The sequence below is a fragment of the Parasteatoda tepidariorum genome, chromosome 1, assembly GCF_982258835.1.
Source record: "Parasteatoda tepidariorum strain Cologne lab strain chromosome 1, Ptep-v5.0, whole genome shotgun sequence".
Taxonomy (NCBI): Eukaryota; Metazoa; Arthropoda; class Arachnida; order Araneae; family Theridiidae; genus Parasteatoda; species Parasteatoda tepidariorum.
In genome coordinates, this window is record NC_141755.1 from 64,195,556 (window position 1) to 64,218,829 (window position 23,274).

The window sequence follows — 23,274 nt, forward strand, 5'->3', positions numbered from 1 at the left end:
AAAATGCAAAATAATGTAATTGGTCGGATAGTTCTCAAGAAATTAAATGTTTAAATATATGACTTTTCTAAAATTTGATAACTCATAAATTTACACTCATTTTGTAATTGTCATTTACACTCATTTTGTAATTGTCATTTACACTCATTTTGTCAATTAAATTTATATACTTTAAATTGATCAAAAAATTTGTCTGTCTTGCGATTCAAACTTTTTTAGACTATTATTAACACGTTGAATACCATGAGAGTCACCGGTGACCGGCACTGAGTTTGTTCGTAGTGCCACGGGGGTCACCGGTGACCGGCGAAGCCAAGTTTATTAGAAACACATAATTCGAGTAAATTTTTATTATCGTTACTAAAATGGTTTGAATAAACTAATGCAATAGGACACACAAAAATAGTTTTATTTATATACACAGAGATGCCAACTTGCTCCAGACAGCGAATAAATATTTTCAAGTGGTAGTTCATTAATTGTGATTCTTGGTTTAATAAATTCAATTTAGTAGATTTTTATTCACCACTATTTCTAAACAATTCGTAGGCTTATATAATTCACCACTTTTTTCAGATATGTCATGCTAAACCTTTTAAAAACTAGCAAAATCTGTCTAATATTTGCCAATTTAGTTTGCAGCTATTGGCCAGACGGGCAAGTCATGTAAAATTAGCGTGGCATTCAACTTGTTAACAAGTTCAATAAAAAATAATTATTAAAAATTATTTAAGTGGAATTATCTTTCGATAAACGAATTCTATAATTGTATGCAAAAATGTTTCAATTCATTGGAAAATTTTTGAGATACAGCAAAAATACACAAAAAGTGAAATTAACTTTAAGGTGTCCCAACTTTCGACTGCTCTTCTGTCTAAACTTTATTCAGAGAAAGAACGTTTTTTTTTTCTTTTGTGTCTGATTTCATTACTCAAATTATTGTTTGTACCAATAAGCATGTTTAAGATTAGGACCTCGAACGAAATACGTAAAAACCCGATAATCAGATCAAAAATAATTCAACTTGATTGTTAGTTTGTTTGTTTTTTTCGCATTGTACATTTACAAACGTGAGTTCGCTAATCTCCGAAAAAAGTTAGAAAATAATGAATTTAAGGCATATATATTTCCAGAATAAATACTGTTTTTAGATTGTTACTTATATGAAATAAGATAGTCAATAGTTGTTAAAGATTAAGACTGTTAGAAATGAAAATTACTTTGATAAGACTGCAAGAGCTTCTGAGCACACAGCAGCACATGATACAAGACGCACACTCAAATGCCCTAATAATGTAGGATAATGTTGTCGCATTACAGCCTCAAAAGAACTAGCAAAAGTATTTACATCAGTCTTCTTGTTAGCCGTAGGTTCGATACCAGAATCTAGCACGCTACCAGCATGCATAACCATGACTAAAATGGTGGTTGTACATGAAGACTGATGGGCAGGTGAAGCAGTGGGCGTGGAGGGCAATGAGGTATCCAAGCTAGTACGAGTTGCAGCAGAAGCGGATCCTACACTAGGATTTCTGACATTGGCATGTTCAGACTGAACCTTCTTAATGAAAGTGTTGGAAAATATGCTATCTGAAATTGAAATGGAAACCAAAGAACGTTGAATTCGAAGAAAAAATATTAAATGCTAGTATGTTAATTGAGTTCAAAGAGAAACATAATCAAGTATAGTAATAGCATAAATGAAAAAACAGCAACAAAGCACAGATCTAGTCTATAAAAACAACGTCACATTTAATTGCTCCATGACAGCTACGTAAAATAGAAATTAAATATTTAGTTTACTAAGTTACTGTAAAAGCTACTTTAATAGCCGTAAGGGTAAACTTTGCGCTACATATGAACAAAGAAAAGTGACGTGAATAAAGCACAAATAAAGGTACAAAAATGGACATATTATAATAGGTTTCAAAAAGTTATAATAGGTAAAATATAATAGGCCATTATAATAGGTTTAAAAAAAATTTAAAGCAGTAAAACATAAAATAGTTACAGCTGTAAGTAGGTTTAATAGAACACTTTTCAGCGAATAAAAGGAAACGAAAAATTTTCCTAAGAACTCATTTACTTTATAACTGCGCTCATTTAACTTTCTATGGTGGAAGTGGCAATCTTTTTCTGTCTAATGACTATACCCTTAACGTATTTTATTAGTTTTTTTAACTACTTATTTATTACGCTGAATTATTTAAAGTTACAAATATCAGCAGGTGATACTCAAAAATAATTATCGAGCTTTACAAAATTCTTTGTATATTATAATATTTACAAGCCAAAGAATACTTGCGTTGCAATAATCATACATTTCAACCGACGACATAAAGGCGTTTACAATTTACATTAAGTGGGATACAGTAATATTTCTACTTTCATTCAAATCTATAAATGGTAAATTTCCCTTTTTAGGAACAGTAATACTAAAACTCTATTTCTTTTATTTAAATTTTATTCAGAGGAGGTGCATACATCTGGCAGAGTTTGTAAATCTGTAATTTTTTTTTCTAAGAAATAGATATTAAAAAATTTATGTTGAATTTAAATAATAATAAAACAAGTTGTTGAAAGGTCAAGAAGACTCATAAAAGAAATTAAAAGTTATAACTTATTTTTTTAAAGACATATATAAAATATTTCACCAGTTAAAATGATTTTTGGATTTGGAAACTTAATTGGAACTGTTTATGTGCACCATTATCGGGTTCAAATGTATATTAAGTAAGCCGCATGCTTCTAAAAGTTTTGTTTTGTGTAAGAAAGAGGAAAGCGTTTACAATTTGCTTATTTTTGCAACCAATGGTGTAGAGGTAATAGTTAAGACACTGTATCTCTATAAACCAAATACCCAGAAAAATCCCGCGTAAAATGAAAAAGTAATTAATTTTGGAAAATGAAACTCACATAATCATAGAGAAAGGAAGCGTTACTTGCTTATCAATGAAAATAGGTGAAAAATAAAAATGCGCTTATAAATTTAAACGGACTCCATAAATAAAATTATTGGATAAATATTTATTCACAACGTAAAAATTAAGATTAAAATAAAACTATTATTTTGACAATGCTGTTCAAACCCTATTTCAAAATATCATCATTATGATTAATATGAAACATTACTTACCATCTCGAAAATCAGGCATGTCAGGTGCATTTTGATCTTTTTCGTCATCGTCAGGTATCATGTCCATTGAGTTCCATCGAGCTAAGGTAAACGCTTCCATCCTTATATTTTCTGGAGAAAAAAAAGGATATTTTTATAATTTTATTAGATTTTATAATACATCAGTATTTTCGAAGTAAACAAACAAAACAAAAAAAACTGTTATACATACCTTCGGCATCGAAAAATTCCTCGTCCGAACTACTTTCTGAATCTCTCACGATGCTTTCCATTCGCCAGTTGGCTGCTACTTGAAGATCGAAACTTGCATTTGAACTTCCACCTGAAATTGATTCAAATGCAATGGAAAACAATATTAAAGCTAAACATTGATTTCCATAATTTATTACCAAACATTACGGTTGAATTAAACAAAGGAACAGCTGTATTTAAAACTATAAAATAATTTCTTTGTTTGTCCAATTAAAAATTGTTTGAAGGGTATTACTAACGGTTTAAAAAATTATATTTTACAACCAAAAAATTATGATTGTTAAAGATTTTTAGACTGTTCCATATAGACAATAAATATTTTATTCCTGCTTTCATTACACACAAAAAAGACTTTTTTTAACTGTTTTACGATACCTTTTTTTTAATTCAGAAATTTTTTAAGTAAATTTAAAAAATAATCCCGTCGAACCAGTCGCGTTTCCTTATGTTAGAGTAAGAATCGCTTAATAATTTAAGTTAAAAAATTATTAAATTTAACCTAACCCTAAAATCTAAATCTCTCTCCATATATGCGTATTGAATTAGACTATAGTTAAAAGTAACAAAGCAATTAATAATCATTTAACTTACTAGGAGAACAAAGGGCTGTTCTAGATCCACTTCTTGACCACAATTTTTGCCTACCATCTTCTGCTGGGGCGTTATCATTCCCGATATTGGCAACTGACAGGTTTCTAGGTTTACGAGGTCTATTTGGAGATGGACTTCCTTCCAAATGCACACAAGAATCATTGTCTTTGTCTTTATCAATTGCATTAAGATCAATTTCTTGTCCAGAGCAAGCAGATGGACTAGGATGAACTGATGGTTGAGAATCTTCGTCGGTATTCATTTTTTTCGCAAGCGCTTCTTGCGTCTCTCGTTCCAGCCGACGAATATCATCCATTGTAAGGCCATACCATTCATCTTGCCAAGCCCAAGCTTGTCTGTGGGCGCGGAACATTGTTTTTCTAAGAGCTGTTACAATAAATAAAAGCAAAATACCAAACTAAGTATATAAAATATTAGAAATGCAGTTTTTTTCCCATTACAAAAAGATGAACTAAAAATATATAAGTCGGAAGCAACTTATTTTGAAACATATTCCAAGCCACCATCGTAATTTAAAACACAATTTTTAGCACTTAATTAAATGTACAATTTTAATTGAGAGCTTGGTTGAATTGAAAGCTGAGGACATGAGTCGATAACGTAATACATAAGTAGAAGTTTAGATTTCATCAAACAAAAATAAAATGAAATATTTCGTTTTTATAACTTAATAAATATAATAAGTGAGTTAATTATCGAGCAATCAGTGTTAAATGGATTACAATTCGCAAATGATAATGAAATTGTTAAAGTCACAATATTATGAACCATCCATTAATGTTGTTACTTATCTCCTTGATTTAGATCCCAAAACCAAAAGTCCAAAAAGTCATGTCGTATCAACAAATCGCAAACAGTCTCTCCATTCAACAGTAGCTATCACCGAGGTTCCAATGCAATCAATAATATGAGAGGACTGAGTTGTGACAATCGGCAGATGTCTTCTCGATTCCCTGAAGGATGGAACTTTTTATGTGATCAGTCCTAAGTTTAGATAAAACGTTTGAGCAAATGAAGGACAGCACTGCAGAGATAATTCAGGACATTAAGCGGCGTACCATGAACTGGAGAAATTTTCCAAGCGGCATTTATTTTGGCCAAAATTCGAGAGTGAACCTCAGAAGCTTGTAGTATGGAGTAAGGGACTGTGAGAAGGTCACTGTTCTACCTAGCAAGCAGATCAGCAATTATTTTCCAAAAACTCCCACGTGGGATGGAATCCACTGAAAGTACACAGGGCCGATCTTAAAATGATATCCTGTCCATATTTAAACAGGATACGTGGTCAATCCTTCAAGTATTGAATTTTAGCTATCAGTCAATATCCACACATCACGTATGCCAGAGTTCAAAGCAATTAATTCCTAATGAACCCCTACCAATGTCCACAATAAGTTCATAAAATCTTATCTAAATCTAAGTATTGAATTTTATTTTATTTTATTTTTTTCTATTCTATGAGCCGTCTAAAGTGCGCAATAGAACAGAAAAATGATTTAATTTACGGTAACATTTAGATCAAGACCAGATTCTATGACCTTATTGGAAAATTAATAAAATTATAATCTCGCTTTTCATTAATCGACACAAAGATTCTCATTGGCAACGACAGTAAAATTTAAAAAGGGATTAACTTGGAAGAGCTAGAAAAGAACGCGAAATTATTAAACGCGAAAGGCGTGGCCATTTCCCAAACTATAAATTTCATATATTAAAAACATATACAAGTAAATTTCAATTAAAATTAAGGAAAAGGAAAAAATTTCAATTAAAATAATAATTACCAAAATCATGGATAAATTTTTCAATTTTAGTTTGCATGCCCCAGTAGCGGAATTCCACACGGCAAAGCTTGTATGCACACATAATTGGGCTGTCTTGAATTGTTTGTGAAGTCGAATATTCATCAAGCCACTCATCAGAGAGAGGGCCTCTGTTAGTTTTTGAGGACACGTAAAGTTTGGGATCTTCATCTTGAATATATTCTGATGAATAAGACGTGTCTTTCACAACGTCAATTAAATCTACAATAAAATAAATTCTCAATTTATAAATTTTTATTTAATCCGGAATATTTATTTAATCCGGATGAAATAAATTTCATAAAATATAGAATATAAGCGTGGTAATCAAAATATATTTTAACTGTTAACTGCATTTGACTACATAATATGTTTGATTTTATATTATATATATTTGGCAACATTAGTCAAAATTGTTATAATTTAAGTCAAATGATTGTGATATAGATCCGAATAAGGATAATTAGAATTTGGGGAGAAAAACCGAGCGAATTTGTATAGAAGTAAATTAACATTCAACTTTTTTTTCCAACAATAATAAGTCTTGTTAAATAGAAACACCATAGTCACATGACTAGAGGGTGTCATCAAAGTTTCAGTGCGGACGGAGCCTCCTTGAGAAGGATAGAAAATTTTCTGATTTCCTATTATATAAATTTTTTTCTTTAATCCCCCTGGAGATTTTGCTATTCTGAGAAATCCAAGGATATGGATGAGACATTTGCAATTCAAAAAGTAAAAAATTAGGATTGTATTCATGGGCTGAAAATGTTTAAATCGATTTTAAGAAAGAATAAGGCAATTACGTTTTAGAAAAGCCCAATTAGTACATTAGTTAAAGCAAGCAGGAAGTACAGCTGAATCGCATGTTGGACATTAAGTCTGTAGTATATGCTCAGAGACGATTTGGTTTCACCTCAACGATATTGTGTAAAAATTAAAATCACCAATTCAAACAAATGATTTGAACAAATGATTTTTTCAACTCGTAGTTGTGAATAATATTGACTTGCTATTTTTTTTAATTTTCATTTATTTATTTATTTGTTTATTTTATTAACGCTTGTTTCCTATCTCAAGTTGAGTGACTTGAGCCAACTGAGACGAAAAATCTTTTAGACGGTACAAAATGCATATTTTGCATTATTTTGATTGCATATTTTTTGCATTGCATATTTTGCATTATTTTGCATTATTTTGCATTCGCGGCTTAAAATTAATTTACCATATCAAACAAAATTTATTGCAACTAAAAATTTATGAATATTTTAATAATTTATTAGAAAATTAATAATTCTTAGTAGTGGAATGTAATACTACTTATCCTTATCTCCATACATTTTGCGTGTAGAAAACCGATGAAATTGAGGTATCCTCCTCTGTTGTAAAATGGTCTGTTTTAAAACCAATTTTTTTTAAACATTTCTATCTTCAAAAACGATATTGTCGTAAGTTTTACAGAAAAACAAGTAAAATAGTAATAAACCAAAACTAGCCCCGCTCTCCCTAGCTATTCAATATGCAGGAAAAAAAATACAGATTGGTACGAATTATTTTAGATATGAAATTCATATTCATTCATACATAAATAACAATCAGAAAATAAAAATCTCATTGGATTGCAAAAGCCAAAAAGTAAAATTAGTGCAGTAATTTTAAAATAGCTTTTTACAATAAAATATTACTATAAAAATTTACTTTTTACTGTGTTTTAGGGGATAAATAGCATTTTCCTTTACTAATACAAATGAATTGATACACATACTATTAATTTTCTTAATCAAATATTTGGCAAAAAGACAACTTATATTCAATATTTATTTTATGCCACTGTAATCGTAAAAATTCTAATGATGCCTCGAAATGGTTACATACCATTCGCAGTATTTGGCAGCCTTTCAAAGGTCAGTCTGACCCTAGATCATTTCAAGTTTTCAGTGATAGGATGTCAAGGGCAAATGACAATAACTTTTAAGAATCGTTTAAAAATTTTAAATTGATACATTTTTATACCAATTTGATCGTTTACTTTAAAATAAAACGTTGCATAAAAAAAAAGCCGAAATCAATCGCAATTACTTTATTTACCCTCAAAGCAAGATAGAAAGTTGCATTATATCGATCAGCGTTGTCTTATATGCTGAGCTTTTGCTCCATTTCCATAAATGTTACAGAAGAGATCAAAATAAAATATCATTAGTAAATTTAATTTACATAAATAATTTTGGAAAAAATCGATACATGTTGTTGAAAAAATTTTAATCGTAAAAGAACATTAGAGATTTCATTTCTTTTTATAAGTATTTTGATATACACTCATGTCCATAAATTAAGGATAATTCAGAATCACACGGAAATCAAACTCTAAAATTAAAATTTCACCTGTGGAATTATCACACACATCCTGAAGAATAATATGCAAATTACAGGAAACCACTAGATGACGCTGGTAGTACGTCACAATGACGAGAGTGTAAGAGAGGGGTATATAAGGAATGGTGGCAAAGAAGTAAAATTGTTCACAAGCGCTTTAAAAGCCTTTCAGTGCAATAACCGCATAGTTATGGTACAAAGGAAGCATTTGGATGATTTTTTACGTGGCAGAATCATCGGACGACTGGAATGTGGACGCATCCAGCTGGAAGTATCCGAGAAACTTGGAATCACCCAGAGTGTCATCTCCAGGCTTTGGCAACGATTCCAAGATGATGGTAATGTGAGTAGACGTTACAGCACAGGTCGCCCCCGAGTTACAACGCCGAATGAAGATCGGTATTTGGCAGTTACTGCCAAAAGAAACAGACGGAGCACAGCATCAGACCTGTCTCGTCAGCTCTCTTCAGCTACCGGTACGACAGTTTCAAGGCAGACCGTGTACAGACGCTTAGGGCACATTGGTCTATATGCTCGTAGGCCTGTCAGATGTGTTCCACTTACCGCAAATCACTGTCGCCTGCGATTAGCCTGGAGTAGAGAGCATGCATTGTGGACACCGCAACAGTGGTCTTGTGTGATGTTTTCCGACGAGTCCAGGTTTAGTTTGCAGTCTGATTCTCGCCGGACTTTCATATAGAGAACGCCTGGTACCCGTTACCACCAAGACAACACCATTGAACGACACCGTTACGGTTGTGCAAGATGGCTCGTTTGGGGAGGAATTATTCTTGGTTCCAGAACTAACCTGCAAATTCAGAGTGTAACGATGACAGGCCACATCTATAGGGATGTCATTCTGGAACAACATGTACGTTTGTTTCGGGACGCCATGGGTGCTGAATTTCTGTTTATGGACGACAACGCCCGTCCTCACCGTGCAAACATTGTAGACGAAAGCCTTCAATCGAAGGATATCACCAGTATGGATTGGCCAGCATACTCACCGGACTTGAATCCAATAGAGCATGTGTGAGATATGCTTGGCCGACGAATTACAGCCCGTCAACCCCCTCCCACCTGTCTACCGGACTTTCGGAGGGCATTGCTTGATGAGTGGCGTAATATTCCCCAAGATCAGACTGATAATTTGATACTCAGCATGCCTAGGCGTTGTACAGCCTGTATTGCATCGTCCGAGAGACATACTCCGTATTAACCATCATACTAACCATGCTATACTGTTTTTTGTAAATAGGTTCTTTTTTAAAATTTGCTCCAGGGAGTAAAAATCGCAATTTTTATTAATTATGTCAAACATATAGCATCTTTTTTGCTCTTTACCTTTTGTTTAATACACAGACTTTACAAATAAGTCAAATTTGTTTAGCTTCTGTCTCTTTCTGTGCCTGAACTTCATTATCCTTATTTTATGGACATGAGTGTACATGCATTAATAAATAAAATTACGTATAGAAAAAAAATGTTTTTAAAAATACGAGAAAGAAATTTTTAAACACCAAAATAGTTTGTAATGGAAATTAAAGAGCAGACAATAAAGCTTTCAAAAAACCTACAAAATGTTGATTTTGAAAGAAGCAAAAATGTGCATAAAGGAATTAAAATTTCCCTTATTACTAAAATAAATAAATAAAAGTAACTAATGCTTTATAAATTATTTAAACTTTTTTCAATGTTCTGAAAATAGTATCTTAAAATACACGCTAGAAATAATATCGTACTACCAACGTTGCTAATTCGTCGATTTGCCATGATGCTGGTAATCCCCATGAAACTGTCGTTGAAGATCATCGTAGCCAAATAATTGGCAATTTCAACCACATCTTTACTGAAATCATTCAACGACACATCTTTTTGGAGAAAACGTACAAAGAAGCAAATTTAGCGATTCATTATTGTTTTGACTTTCCAGTAAATTGCTATTTGACAAGTCTTCGTTTATAGGCCTGATTGTCTCCTGCACCATCCGTGAGCCATTACCTATGCGGGACTGCTGTTCCAATTATTGCGTTTTGTAACTAATCAAATAGCTTCCAGGAAAAATGGTTTCGCTCACATTTACCCCAAAGTATAAGATTTCAAAATATGCAATAAAAAAACGATATATAGATTTTTCTTTTTAATTTCTAGATTAGAAAACTCCATCAAAGCTCGATATGACCCATTTCAGATTAAAGAAAATGCAGATACGACTTGAAACTATGCGGAGACGGGGAACGTGTTTTGCACCAGTAGCGAGGTTAAAATCAGCCACTATTTTATACCTGAGACATTTTGAAACTACAGATAATATCTTTCCAAGACTTTTGAATCGTCCTAACAGCGAGGTGCTTATTGAACTCCTCAGACATAATATTTTTTATTAATCGTTTTATTGTCCCAGAATGTGCACTTGAACGAGATTTTGTAGAGTCAACGCACTATTTTTTTCCCTGAATCGGCAATCTCCGAGCAATGGATTCCATAATGCTCAGTGAACCACGCAAAAACAATGTCCCTTTTGCTGAATTTATTTTTCTTAAATATAATTTTTAAAATTGATAACGTCTGGTGTTCGAACCCCAGACCCTCGGGATTAGCAATTTGTTGCTGCCTACCACTTAACTCTAACGGTTCATCTGGGTGTCAGATTTATAACAAGCTTTTTAAGTAAATTCTACGGTTTATCGAGGGAAGAGGGGGGGAAGAGGACGAAGCCTCAAATATTAACTGGCAAGTCATTTGGCCAGTATGTTTATAATCCCCTTAAGGTTTGAAATAAAAATAATATAATCAAACGAAAAATGCAGTTTGCAATGAAAGGAAAGTTGGCAAACATATTAAGACACGCAGGATTTTATTTTACTTGATTCTTAACGTCAAACTAGACTTCCAAATGGGCTATTGGCCAAAGCTTGAAGCAGGAGGGGGGGGGGGATTTTGACAAGACATGAAATTTGCCAACGAAAGTAGATTGGAAAAAAAATATCTTAAAAGTATTGTTCTATGCATCATAAATTCATATATGCGTAAAAAAAATAGAAATTAATTTAACATGCTTAAGAATCTCAGAATTAAATTCGATAATTTGAAAAAATAAATATATAGAATGCTTACCAACAACTCGATTTCTCAAATCACTACCAGAAAGATTAAACACGTTTTCTTGCTGTCCACCATCATTAAAATATTTAGTTTCAATTTCTAGAAGGAATTTTTCGACAAACGGTGAGGTGTAACGAGTTTTAGTATAGGGATAAGCATTCCAAGCCTCTTCTTCAACTGTCAGAGCAGATTTCGGTAAAAGGGCTTTAAACCAACCTGCAAAAGTATATAATGTTATTCAAAATAAAAGTTTCATAATCAGTATGTTGATAAAGTTAATATTTATTTTGTTTGCAATTTTGTTTGTAATTGTTTGATAATCATAAAATTTTAGTTTCAAGCAAAAAGTTTTAAATTACCTAGTTTTGGGGAGACAATGGCATAATAATAAAATGATACTGAGAGAGTAAGAACTGATTAAAATTATATTAATATATATATATATATATATATATATATATATATATAAAAACAAGAACCAAACTTTTACACTCTCTTTTGCTTCTAAGACTATTAGTATCGTTTCCAAATTGTTGCTCATATCACCCAAAAAAATTTTCGGGCCTATTGTATCTTGCATCCAAACTGATTGTCCAAAAATCTAGTTTGAATTTTTTTCAGATTAATTTCATAAACTAATTAATAATTAGTAATAATTAATTAGTAAACTTTAGGAGCCTCTTCGCACCCTTAACCCGCTTAACAATATAAGTTTGAGAAAGTTCGTATTCGATTTCTTATCTGCGCTTTTTTTCCAATTGAATAACATAAAATGAAGCATGTCTATTGTAATGCAGTAAAACAATAAAACAAATTAATGGAGTGAAATTATGGATTGAATCAAGAATATAGTTACAAAAGCTGAAATCGAATTTACTAAGCCAAATTTAAACTACTTTGAATTACATCAAAACAAGAATATCAAACATGTTTTTCAGTAAATTTGACGTAAATGCAAAGGAGAAAATATCATTAGGATCATCGAACCTGTGTTTACCTAAAAAGTGAAGCTTTGATGCAATTTTTTAAAATGCAAAAACATTAAACAAAAACAAAAATATTACTATCATCAAAAAATTTAAATTTTTAATATAAGTTAAATTTAAGGAAAGAAAAAGTTTTAAAAAAATATTTCGTTAAAAAGTTTCACAATTTTGTAAAATAAATTAAAACGCAAAGTTACACCCTTTTATTTGAACTTAATCCTAAAAGTCTTAATATTATATTGCAAAAGTCAAAACTAAAGCAATAAAACAAGAGGCGTATTGCAGTTTTTATTATTTCAACATAAGGTTTGCTTATTTTTGCAGACAAAGGCAGAAATTGCGTCTAAAAGAGCCAAAAATATGCTTTTGTAATATTTGAACGTCCAGAAACTTTCTGCGGGGTTAAACACTCATAGTGTTTATGACTGTAAATTTGCTTAGGGTGTAATTTCAAAGATTCGATCAAAAATAAACAAAATGTTTACTTTTCTATTTATTAAAAACTTGATATTTTTTAAAAAATTTTAATTAATTTTTTACATTAAATCTATCACACCTTTTACTAGTTTCTATTTTTTCTTAGAGAAGAAGTTTTAATGAGCAATTTTAGCAATAATTGATAAGTAAGATTTCAAAAAGTCTACAAGTACATACCTATTATTAATAGAACTGCAAAACATACAAAAAACAGCTAAAGAAATACAGTAAGTTTCTAAAAATACTTATTCTTTTTCATTTCATATTTGTTAAAATATTTCATTTACTGAGACGAGAAACAAAAAACAAGGTTTCAAAGTTAAATAAATAAATATATCATATTAGAAACGTTAAAAAATATACTGCTCTCAAACCAATATCAGTTTTCTCTGCTCATATAACCCAAAATATCATTTATAATTAAATAAAAAGATTGAGTAATTTAAGTTGAAGAAAATGAAACGCCTTCATTAAGGGGAGCTAAAAAGATTCACGTTAATAAATAAAATTTACATTCCGTCATAAAAATTTAAATGAAGAGTGTGTCTTCGAATTCTACGGGTCTCAAGATCATGCATCAATTTTTTAAATAATTTAATTGCAGAACATGAATGAAAGTTAAAATTTACAAATTTTTCATTTAGACAGAATTTTTTTTAAAAATTAAACCTGTCTAGATATGTAAAAATAGCTACATTATTAAGTCTATAGTTCATTTTATTAACCCTATAGTTCCTTTTATTAATTCTCTCGAATGGTAGTAAAAGAAGAAAAAAAAAACTGAAAACAACTTGCAGTGGTACGGATTATGTTTGCATCAATAAATTTTTAAATCATATCATTCGTAAATATTTATGAAGTGATTAATATTTTCTTTCTCTTTTCGATCATATTCCATAATTCTTGATAAATAAATTTTAAAAAATATTATCTTGTTTGTGAGTGCTTTAGATTTGCGTAAGGCTATATTCAAATTAAAATATTATGAATTTTTGTTTTTTATCACTGTTATTCTTTTAGTGAAGTTCGAAATCAAAATAAGTCAAGTCTTATGCTTCATTTTTATGCTTAAAAATAAACTTAACAAACTATTATAAACTGACATGATATGATTGCTCTTCATTTTCTCTAACTTAAGCGAATTTAGTGAAATGTCAAAGATTGCCCTATGAATTATTAGTTACATTGCTATTTTTATGTATTGCCGATGTATGTCGAGGTCGAAAACTGTTCATTTTAGGTATAACAACTTATTGACATCATGTGCTATACCTCAAGCATTTTCTTATTTTGGCATACGTTATAATACATTTTAAAGAATACTTATTTTATACTTTAAATTTGAAGATGCATTCTTGTATTAACGTAACAGAAATATCTTAAATAACCAACACGCTAAATGTTCACATTCATTGATGAAAGTGAGAAAAAAGGATAGTAAGGAAAATATCTCGAATATAACAACGAACTATTACTTGGATGCTGACATTCACCTGAGAATCTAGCTTACATATCATCCTTTCACATTAACTAACACTACAGAATCTTCAGAAAGCAAATAATTTCTTCGCATCAATCAAATCTAATTTTTTTATTATTCTTTTCAATGCACATTCATAAAATATTTCTTTCAGTTGCTTAAGAAATAACAAAATACGAAATTTATAAATTAATTTTAAAACTTTAAAACGCACAAAAAACTATTTTATTAAATGAACTGATATATATATATATATATATATATATATATATATATATATATATATATATATATATATATATATATATATATATATATATATATATATATATATATATATATATATATATATATATATATATATATATATATATATATATATATATATATATATATATATATATATATATATATATATATATATATATATATATATATATATATATATATATATATATATGTGTGTGTGTGTGTGTAATTACTTTTTTAAAGTAAGCAATATCAATTATATTTTAAAGATTTAAATTTTTGATTACAAATTAATCAAATAGTACCTGGAAGGTGACTTCCAACATGATAAATTTTACGAGTATATTGTCCACTGCCACCAGGTCCATCAGAGTAAGGTTCATTAATAAGTATTTCGACACCACTACCAGCTCCTTTGCTCTCTTGACGGCTTTTTTTCTAAAAATAAAACATTTATGTTTACAACTGTGGTAAAATTAAATAACATAAAAATGAAATTAAATGAAAACTATAAAAATTAAATAAAAACTGTTAGTAAAATGCAGTGTCTCAAAATGTCTAGATTTTGAATAAAATCGCTGAATGCTTACTTTTTGATTATACTACGTCTTCAACTTTATGTTTCACATACCTAATCTCTTCGCTTTTCGTGCAAACAAATAATTGAGCGAGGTTTAATTTTTATTTTTATTTTCTCAGAAGTTTTAGAGACTGTCGGAAGACTACGAGACATTTAGACACAAATTTATTAAACTAGCTGCTATAAATCAATTTTGATTGTAAAATCTATAAATATAACACATTGTTAAGAGAGCCCTAACACCTCATCAATGGGGGTTTTTTTTTCAAAGAAAAATGAGGTAAAATTTGAAAATCAGAATCATTTGTACACGTCATGATTTTTCGGTAGCTCATATCTATTATACTTTAAAAACAATCGGTATACCTATGCCAGTCCATTGTCAGAGAATATATAAAGGAAAATGTTTCTAATTGTTTAAGAAGATAGTAGTTGCCATAAATTTGAAAGAATAACACTTTATAAAAACAAATTTATGAGCAATTTTTTACTGTAAAATTTTGTGCAAAATAATTATGTCTTTTATCTTCTTAAGGATGATGTTTAATATATTTAAGTGATAATAAAATAAATTCAACTCTTATAGATAGAATAGAGAACTAACAATTTCAAACAGAAAGAAGAATCTTTAGTAGATAATCATAATGATCTTAATAAAATTGCACAACATACACATTGTAAAAATTAGATAAAATGGTTTTAAATACATGAAGAAAATGTTTCATAGTAACTTCTTTCACTGTTAAATAATTAGTGAATGATGATCTACTGAATAAAAATTGTAGCATTAGTGATTCAAAGTAATTTATGTGAAATTAAAATGTATATAAAAGTACATTATTTTCATAAAGCATTGGAATGGAATAAAATGTCTGTTCCTGAATTATGACTTTCTGTTTATCATTACTAGTTGACAACACATGATTATTTGAAGTTGTCCCTCACTTATGGAACTATTTAGTTGTTGATATTTCGTCCCAAGGCACTCATGATTCTTCAATTCTCAGATTTCTATCTCGATCAATTTTCCTACATATTTACTTTTTGATTAATTTACATTTTCAACTAGTTAAAAAACAAAGTGCGGAACGTTTAACTTAAATTAAAATTTTATAATGTGGTGTAAGTCTCAAAATAAATATTTTATAAAAAGTTTGAAAATATTATTGAGTGTTTAAAAATATTTGTCAAAGTGTAAAATAGACATTATCTAATAGGACACAAAAGTTTCACAGAGTTTGATAAATTTTTAATAATTTGGTAAATAAAGGGTTAAATTATTACATAAAAGTAATTCTTACATAAATATTATAACGAAATGAAAAATATAGTGCGTAATATTAAGTACAGTTAGCAAACGTATCAGGATTTTATGATAAATTTGATAATAAGTATATATCAGTATTAGCCATCTAGGGGTTGGAGCTTCCTAGTTATTAATAAATTTCCTTTCTCTATCTAAAAATAAGAAATAAAATCATAAATAATATGTAGTTTTTAGACATATGATTCGTCTTTTTTAAATATTTTTTATTGAATTAATACTTACAGCTATCATATAGAGCTGGGCAATCTTATACTCCTCAACCGTCAGGGGCAGTGGAATTCGATACTCTTTCACGAGCATCTTTTCCGTCTGTTTAATATCACGGCCATTCCTTCACAAAAGCCCCACCGAAGCCCTCCAAAAAACCTACAAAAAAGTTAAAAATTAGTAACAACCAAATAAATTTTTCCTTTTTAAAATTATAAATAAATTATAGATTTAAAAACAAAATCATACACTAAAAAAACAAGAAATTTGCTCCGATTATTATTATTTTCTAAATCTTTAATCATGTAAATGACAGAAATAAATCAAATTTGTAACTCCGTCAAAAACTCTTGAATTTAATAACAAATGAGTTAAAAATATTTAATTTACAACAAAGTAAATAAAATTAGAAAAATAAATAAAGCTGAATGATTGTATGCTTCAGATAAGAGATTGAGGTGACGCACCTTAAGAGGACGCCATGCCGCGGAAAGAAATTTTCGTCGCAAATTCTCTTTCTCCTTCATTATTAATTTAACATTTAAAAGAAAGAAAAAGTAAGTTCAGGCAAACTTAGATTAAGTTATAAAGTTTCAATTGCTGAAAAAAATACCTCAAAATTTTAAAATGCAAACATTATTAGAAGAGAACTTCTCCGTTGCATAATCTTAAGTTATTCTCCCATAATTTATTTTCATTTGCATATTGTAAATTTTTTTCTTTTCAGTACTTCATGGCTTACACTAGGTTTGTTTGCACTCACTTTTTCTACACTTTAAATTTTAAATTAGTAACGAAGAAGAAAGAAAATTGGCGAGGAAACTTTTTTTCTCCGGCAGTATGGCGTCCTCTTAAGTACATGCACATATGTGATTAAAGAGTAAACTATAAAACAATAATCAGAATATTCGAGGTTATGCTTAACCAGTTATGGAAATTCTAAAATTAATATATCTATTTGTGGTGAAAGACTACACTCTAAAAACTGTACCTCTTAAATAAAAGGCACAAGCTAAATGTACCCTTTATTTTCTCGCGTTAGAGGCACATAACTAATGTGCCTTTAAAAATGAGAGGCACCAAAAGAAATGAAAGGCACCAAAGCAAACGCGAGTCAATGCGCGGTACGAAAGGATTTTACCGGTTCCCTGTGCCTCTCAAATGGGCTTCCCTTTTTTTTCTTCGGTACGATGTAACGGAGAAGAAGCGCATGCGCACATCAATGAAATATTTTATGACGAAATACAAATAATAAAAACAGACGATAAAATTAGAACACCAGAAAGTTGTTGATTTTTTAGAATTAGTTTAGTGTGGAATTTGAGTTTTCATATTACCCGTTACGGGTTTATCTAGTTTGTTTTATGATATTTTATCTATCCCGTTACGGGTGAGTTTTCATATATCCCGCTACGGGCACTTTTTCTAGTTTCCTTTATAAGATTTAACTGTCCCGTTACGGGTACTTTATATTTGTTATTGTATTTGTTGTGGTGTGAAATAAATGTTTTTATAAAAAAACTGATCAGTTCTTTAATATAGCTTGATACGCTACAGCTATGTATTAATTGGTGGCAGCGGGGGGATCCGTTCCAGAAATGTTTTATTAAGTTTTTGAAAGAATTGGTGACAAATATTATTGTTATTAAGGATTTCCTACTTTAGAAAAAATTAGTGAATGAGATGTTTAAAATTGATGCCAAGAAGTGTGGAATTCGACGGTACGTCGAACTCTTTGAACAGAAAGCGAAGAGATTTAGTGTGAATTACGATCTTTGGTTTTCGTGTGCTTTACAGCTTATTCCTGCTGAAAGGTCAGAAATTTATGATGATAATTATTATTACTTTAAAGAAAATATCATTGCCAATTTTCAGTATGATCCACAAGCTATTCCGTGTAATAACGATCGCCAGAAAGAACATTTTAATGAGAAATGGAATTCGCCAAGTATTGTGAAGAAATTTAGATCTGAACGTGAATGTTTCTATTGTGGTGAAATAGGACATTTTAAGAAATACTGTAGACATCGAAATTCGGATTATAGAAAAGAGAATTATATCCGATTGTTGTAATCAAGTTTAAGCACGAAAGTAATTTTTATTTTAATAATATTTATAAAACAAATGCATGTTTAATGATTGGGGCAAAAATGCAGAATTTCACGTTTTTTAAAATACAATTAAAAAAAAAATTCTGAAACAAGCTTTCCAAAAAAATTGCAGAAGGCTTTTCATATATTCTGAGCTCAAATAAAATCATCGATTAAATAATATTAAGTACAGTTAGTTCTAAAAAAATTGAAAGCTAATGTTCCCAAAATGGGAATGATGGCGCCTAACGGGTTAATATGTTTCGCCAAAATCTGGATTTTAAAAGAATTCATTTCAATGGAAAGAAATCTTTTATTTTACACTTGTTACGTCATTTGTTTAAGCATATTTCATGTTATAAAATATCCAAGTTCTCAAAATCTACATCTATCATTTTAAAATATTCTATGTTTTTCCAAATTAGTGCAAATACATCATATTGCAACTGTTACTAAATTATGTAAAATTGTTCTTTATGTGTGAAAATAAAAGATATTAGATTTCATGATATTTAGTGTTTAATTTTTGATCCTTATAAAACTATTTTATAAAATCTCTAAATATTTAAAAAGTATCTAAATTTATAATAAATTTCCATTTTGAGGATGCTTTTTGGAAAAGAAAAAAAATCCATGAATTATATTGACTTGGCTTAACAGAAATAAATATTATCTTTTTGTACCTATATCTGATTAGAAAAGCATCATTCTAGTTGTTGAAGTATCATTAAAGCTACATAATTAAAGAAATGGTATAAATTTACATATTTTATAATTGTCTATGAAAAAGCCTTAGATGGAATCCCTTGAAATGATCACTTTCAAGTGGCCAATATTCAAAGAATTGAGAAATATTTTTCATTAAGAATTATAATAATTAATATCTTGGTAATAGTGTAAACCAAACAGAAAGTCCCTTTTTATATAAAGTTCTAGCAAATTACAAATAGGTGAGAAAAAAAATGTGTTCAAAACTGGTAAATAACAAGTTTTGGTAGCACTAAATGCTTGTTTCAATGAGTGGTACATAAAAGCAAAATCTAAGGTACAATGTACCTTCTAAGTTAAGAGGTACATCTGATTTTGCCTCTGAAATCAGAGGTACATTGTGCCTTTCATTTTTAAAGGTACGTTGTGCCCTTAAAATTCAGAGGCACAAACGATCCAAATGTGCCTCTGAAATCAGAGGTACATTGTGCCTTTCATTTTTAAAGGTACGTTGTGCCCTTAAAATTCAGAGGCACAAATGATTCAAATGTGCCTCTGAAATCAGAGGTACAGTTTTTAGAGTGTAGAGAGATTTAAATAATAATGTAGTATTTCCAAAAAGCGAATTGAATACAAAGAGAGAATATACAAAGAAATTTAATGTTGTTTCAAACATGATTTATGTAAGTGTGTCTGTCGTGTATGCGTGCATGCATCAGTCCTTCAGAGACAGCAGAAACTATAAAGAAATCAAAACTTGCCTGAGCTATATAAACGCATCAACAGAAAAATTACTTAAATTGGCAACCTCAGAGTAAACATGGATAATATTTTAAAATTTTATCTCTTTCTAAAATAAACATATTATTTTCCAACCATCCTTAATTTTCAACAATTAAAAAAATGTGCAAAACATCAGTTGCTAGTATGTTGATTAACCATTGATATTTGTAACTGTTTATTGATAATCAATATATATATCTTTATGCTTTTAAACATCGCGATATGCTGTGTACTTTTAAAATACTTTTTTTGTGCTAAACGAAGCAATATTCATGGAATTTCAGATTAATTGAACTCTAAAAACTATATCTAGCCTCTAGTGAATGTCCTACTAAGTTCATCTGAATGCTTGGCTATTCAATTTAAAATGTTTTACTAAGATTAACATCGTTTTTACATAGTCTTATTTAATTTAAGAAATGAAGTAAACAGCACAAATAACTTTACACGTTTTAATAGAATTCGATTCAGAGCATTTATGGTATAATTTTATATTAAACTAGTCAAATGTTATCTTTAAATTCTGATGCTGGTTAAAAAGGCAAATCTTGAGAAATCCGAAAAATTCAACCGACCGCTATCTTCAAATTCAGACGAATCCTATTAAGAAATGATGGTAATATTTATGAAAAAATTATGGATGGTAAAATAGATAATCCTTATTTAATGCCACGGTAAACAAATGTTTTTTATTGAAATTTAAAAGAAATTTGTAACAAATTTCGTCAAAAATATTTTATTTACAATATTTTTCGATTTCCAGTGAAAGTGCCAAAAAAATATTGCTAAAAGACATTGAAGAGGGACTGATATCCCACCCAATCAAAACATTTTTGCATAAAAGTTGATTTTGATTCGAAAATAATTATAAATAATTACAGTAAAAAAGGGTGTTTCTTCGGAAAAATTAATACCCAAGATTTTTTGTCACAGAAAGCTTTGCTATGAATTCTAAACAGTACTCTTCCCTGTACACTTCGGGAAACGGGGGGGGGTGATTTGGGTAAATAAATGTATATCTTTGAACAAGTGAGGTATTGTTTCTCAGATATTTTCTTTCTTTTTTTTTTTAACGCTGAATCGAATGAAATTTATCGCGTCACAATCAGTCCAATAGTTTAGAAGATAGAAATGTCTTATGTACAAAAAAAGTACATTTTTATACTTGTACCTATTCATGCATCAGGTGCTGCTATCTAAACAAAAAGGCATTGTTCCCTGTGTATTTTCTCACCCTTAATGAATTATACTCGAGTCAACAGAATGAATAGTTCAGAAGTTGCAAGCGTTTTCTGTATAAAAAGTACTTCTTTTGAAATGCACTTTATATTACTATCCAGAAACTATCTGTACATGAAACGCAATGTATATTAGTTAATTTTTACGCTGAATTCAATGAAACTCCCGAGACGAATCAGATTAATATTTTAGAAGTTATAAGCGTTTCATATAGAAAGAGTATAATTTTGTACTTGCACTTACTTACGTATCTTATATTACCATACAGGCAAAAAAATTATCGTTTCCTATGTATTTTTTCTCTTTTAATCGAATGAGACCAAACACGTATCAAAAAGACTTATATTTCAAAAGTTGAATATATTTTTTTTTTTGTATAAAATGTGCTATTTTAACATTGCACTTAGTATGAAGAAAACCCTTATAACTTCAAAACTACATATCCTATCAACTCGAACTTTATCTCGTTAAATTCAGTATAAAAAGCTTCATCGGAAAATGTACCTCGCATGTTCAAATACCCCTTAAATAAAGTGAAATTGCTCATAAGTATTATCAAAAATAGTACGTTTTATACATAAAAACGCTCACAATTTTTTAACTATTCGTTGGATTGACTTACGTATGGTTTCATTCAATTAAGTGTGTAAAAAAAAGTAAACAATGTCTCACTTGTTTAGATATATATATATATATATATATATATATATATATATATATATATATATATATATATATATATATATATATATATATATATATATATATATATATATATATATATATATATATAAACAATGTCTCACTTGTTTAGATATATATATATATATATATATATATATATATATATATATATATATATATATATATATATATATATATATATATATATATATATATATATATATATATATATATATATATATATATATATATATATATATATATATATATATATATATATATACATATATATATATATCAGATGAGTAAATAGGTTTAAGTAAAAACTTGTACTTTTTATTCAGAAAACCCTTATAACTTCTAAACTATTCGTCTGATTCTCATGATTGACCTCCTTTGATTCAGCGTGAAAAATACATGTGAAACAATGCCTCACTCGCCTGCCTAGAAAAAATTCCTTTCTTCCTCTCAAATCACCCCTATCAAAAGAGAAATCATACAGAGGAGAATGGGGGAATTTTCAGGTATCATTTATAAGAACATAATCTTTGGAAATTGATTTTTTTTTAAGAAAAAAATCTCATTTTACTGAATTTTTATCCATAACTTGAAAATTTACTATATTTCACCTTCATATGTAGAATAAAGAGTTATACAAATGATTCTTACCGATTTAGTTCGAAATGTAGCTCTTTAGTGGTAAATTAAATGTTTAATGTTAAGAACAATAGTGACAAAAAAAATTAAGGAAAAACGGTTTTATAATACATTGTGAAAGTATGAAAAAGCTAAGGAAAAATTTAATATGCATTTCTAATAAATTTAACATTTAAGAACAAAAGATTCTAAGTACAGAGACAAGGAACAGACGTGACCTTTTGCACATTCATATCGAGTTGTTAGTTATAATATTCATATTTTGTAAGATATTTTTATTTTATGCTTTTAAAGTGTGTAAAAATGCTTAAGTAAATTGAATGCTTTAAATTGTGTAGTGGGAAGATTTTATTAATTTAAAAGAAAAGAAATAATATTAGCAACAAAAAAAATAGTAATTTGAATAAAGGTATGAGATACAAATGTTACACTTTTAACGAATAACTTTCATCCGTGTTAAGATTATCAAGAACATTAAAATACTTTGATTTTTTTTCAAGTAGTTAAAAATAATTTTTAGCGGATTA

The 23,274-nt window shown here is 29.2% G+C and overlaps 1 protein-coding gene across 2 annotated transcripts in view; it reads right to left on the reverse strand.

Moving 5' to 3' along the window:
- The window catches only part of rdgB (retinal degeneration B), a 71,416-nt gene that overhangs the window by 19,414 nt on the left and 28,728 nt on the right, over positions 1 to 23,274 (reverse strand). For both annotated transcript variants that reach the window (XM_087165452.1, XM_087165456.1), the window contains exons 2-9: positions 16,602 to 16,745; positions 14,778 to 14,910; positions 11,293 to 11,496; positions 5,785 to 6,024; positions 3,980 to 4,366; positions 3,348 to 3,458; positions 3,137 to 3,247; positions 1,221 to 1,590 (exon numbers count right to left, since the gene is read on the reverse strand). In XM_087165452.1, coding sequence (XP_087021578.1) covers positions 1,221 to 1,590; positions 3,137 to 3,247; positions 3,348 to 3,458; positions 3,980 to 4,366; positions 5,785 to 6,024; positions 11,293 to 11,496; positions 14,778 to 14,910; positions 16,602 to 16,679 — 1,634 coding nt within the window. In that variant the 5' untranslated portion in view covers positions 16,680 to 16,745. The remainder of the gene's footprint in view (positions 1 to 1,220; positions 1,591 to 3,136; positions 3,248 to 3,347; positions 3,459 to 3,979; positions 4,367 to 5,784; positions 6,025 to 11,292; positions 11,497 to 14,777; positions 14,911 to 16,601; positions 16,746 to 23,274) is intronic.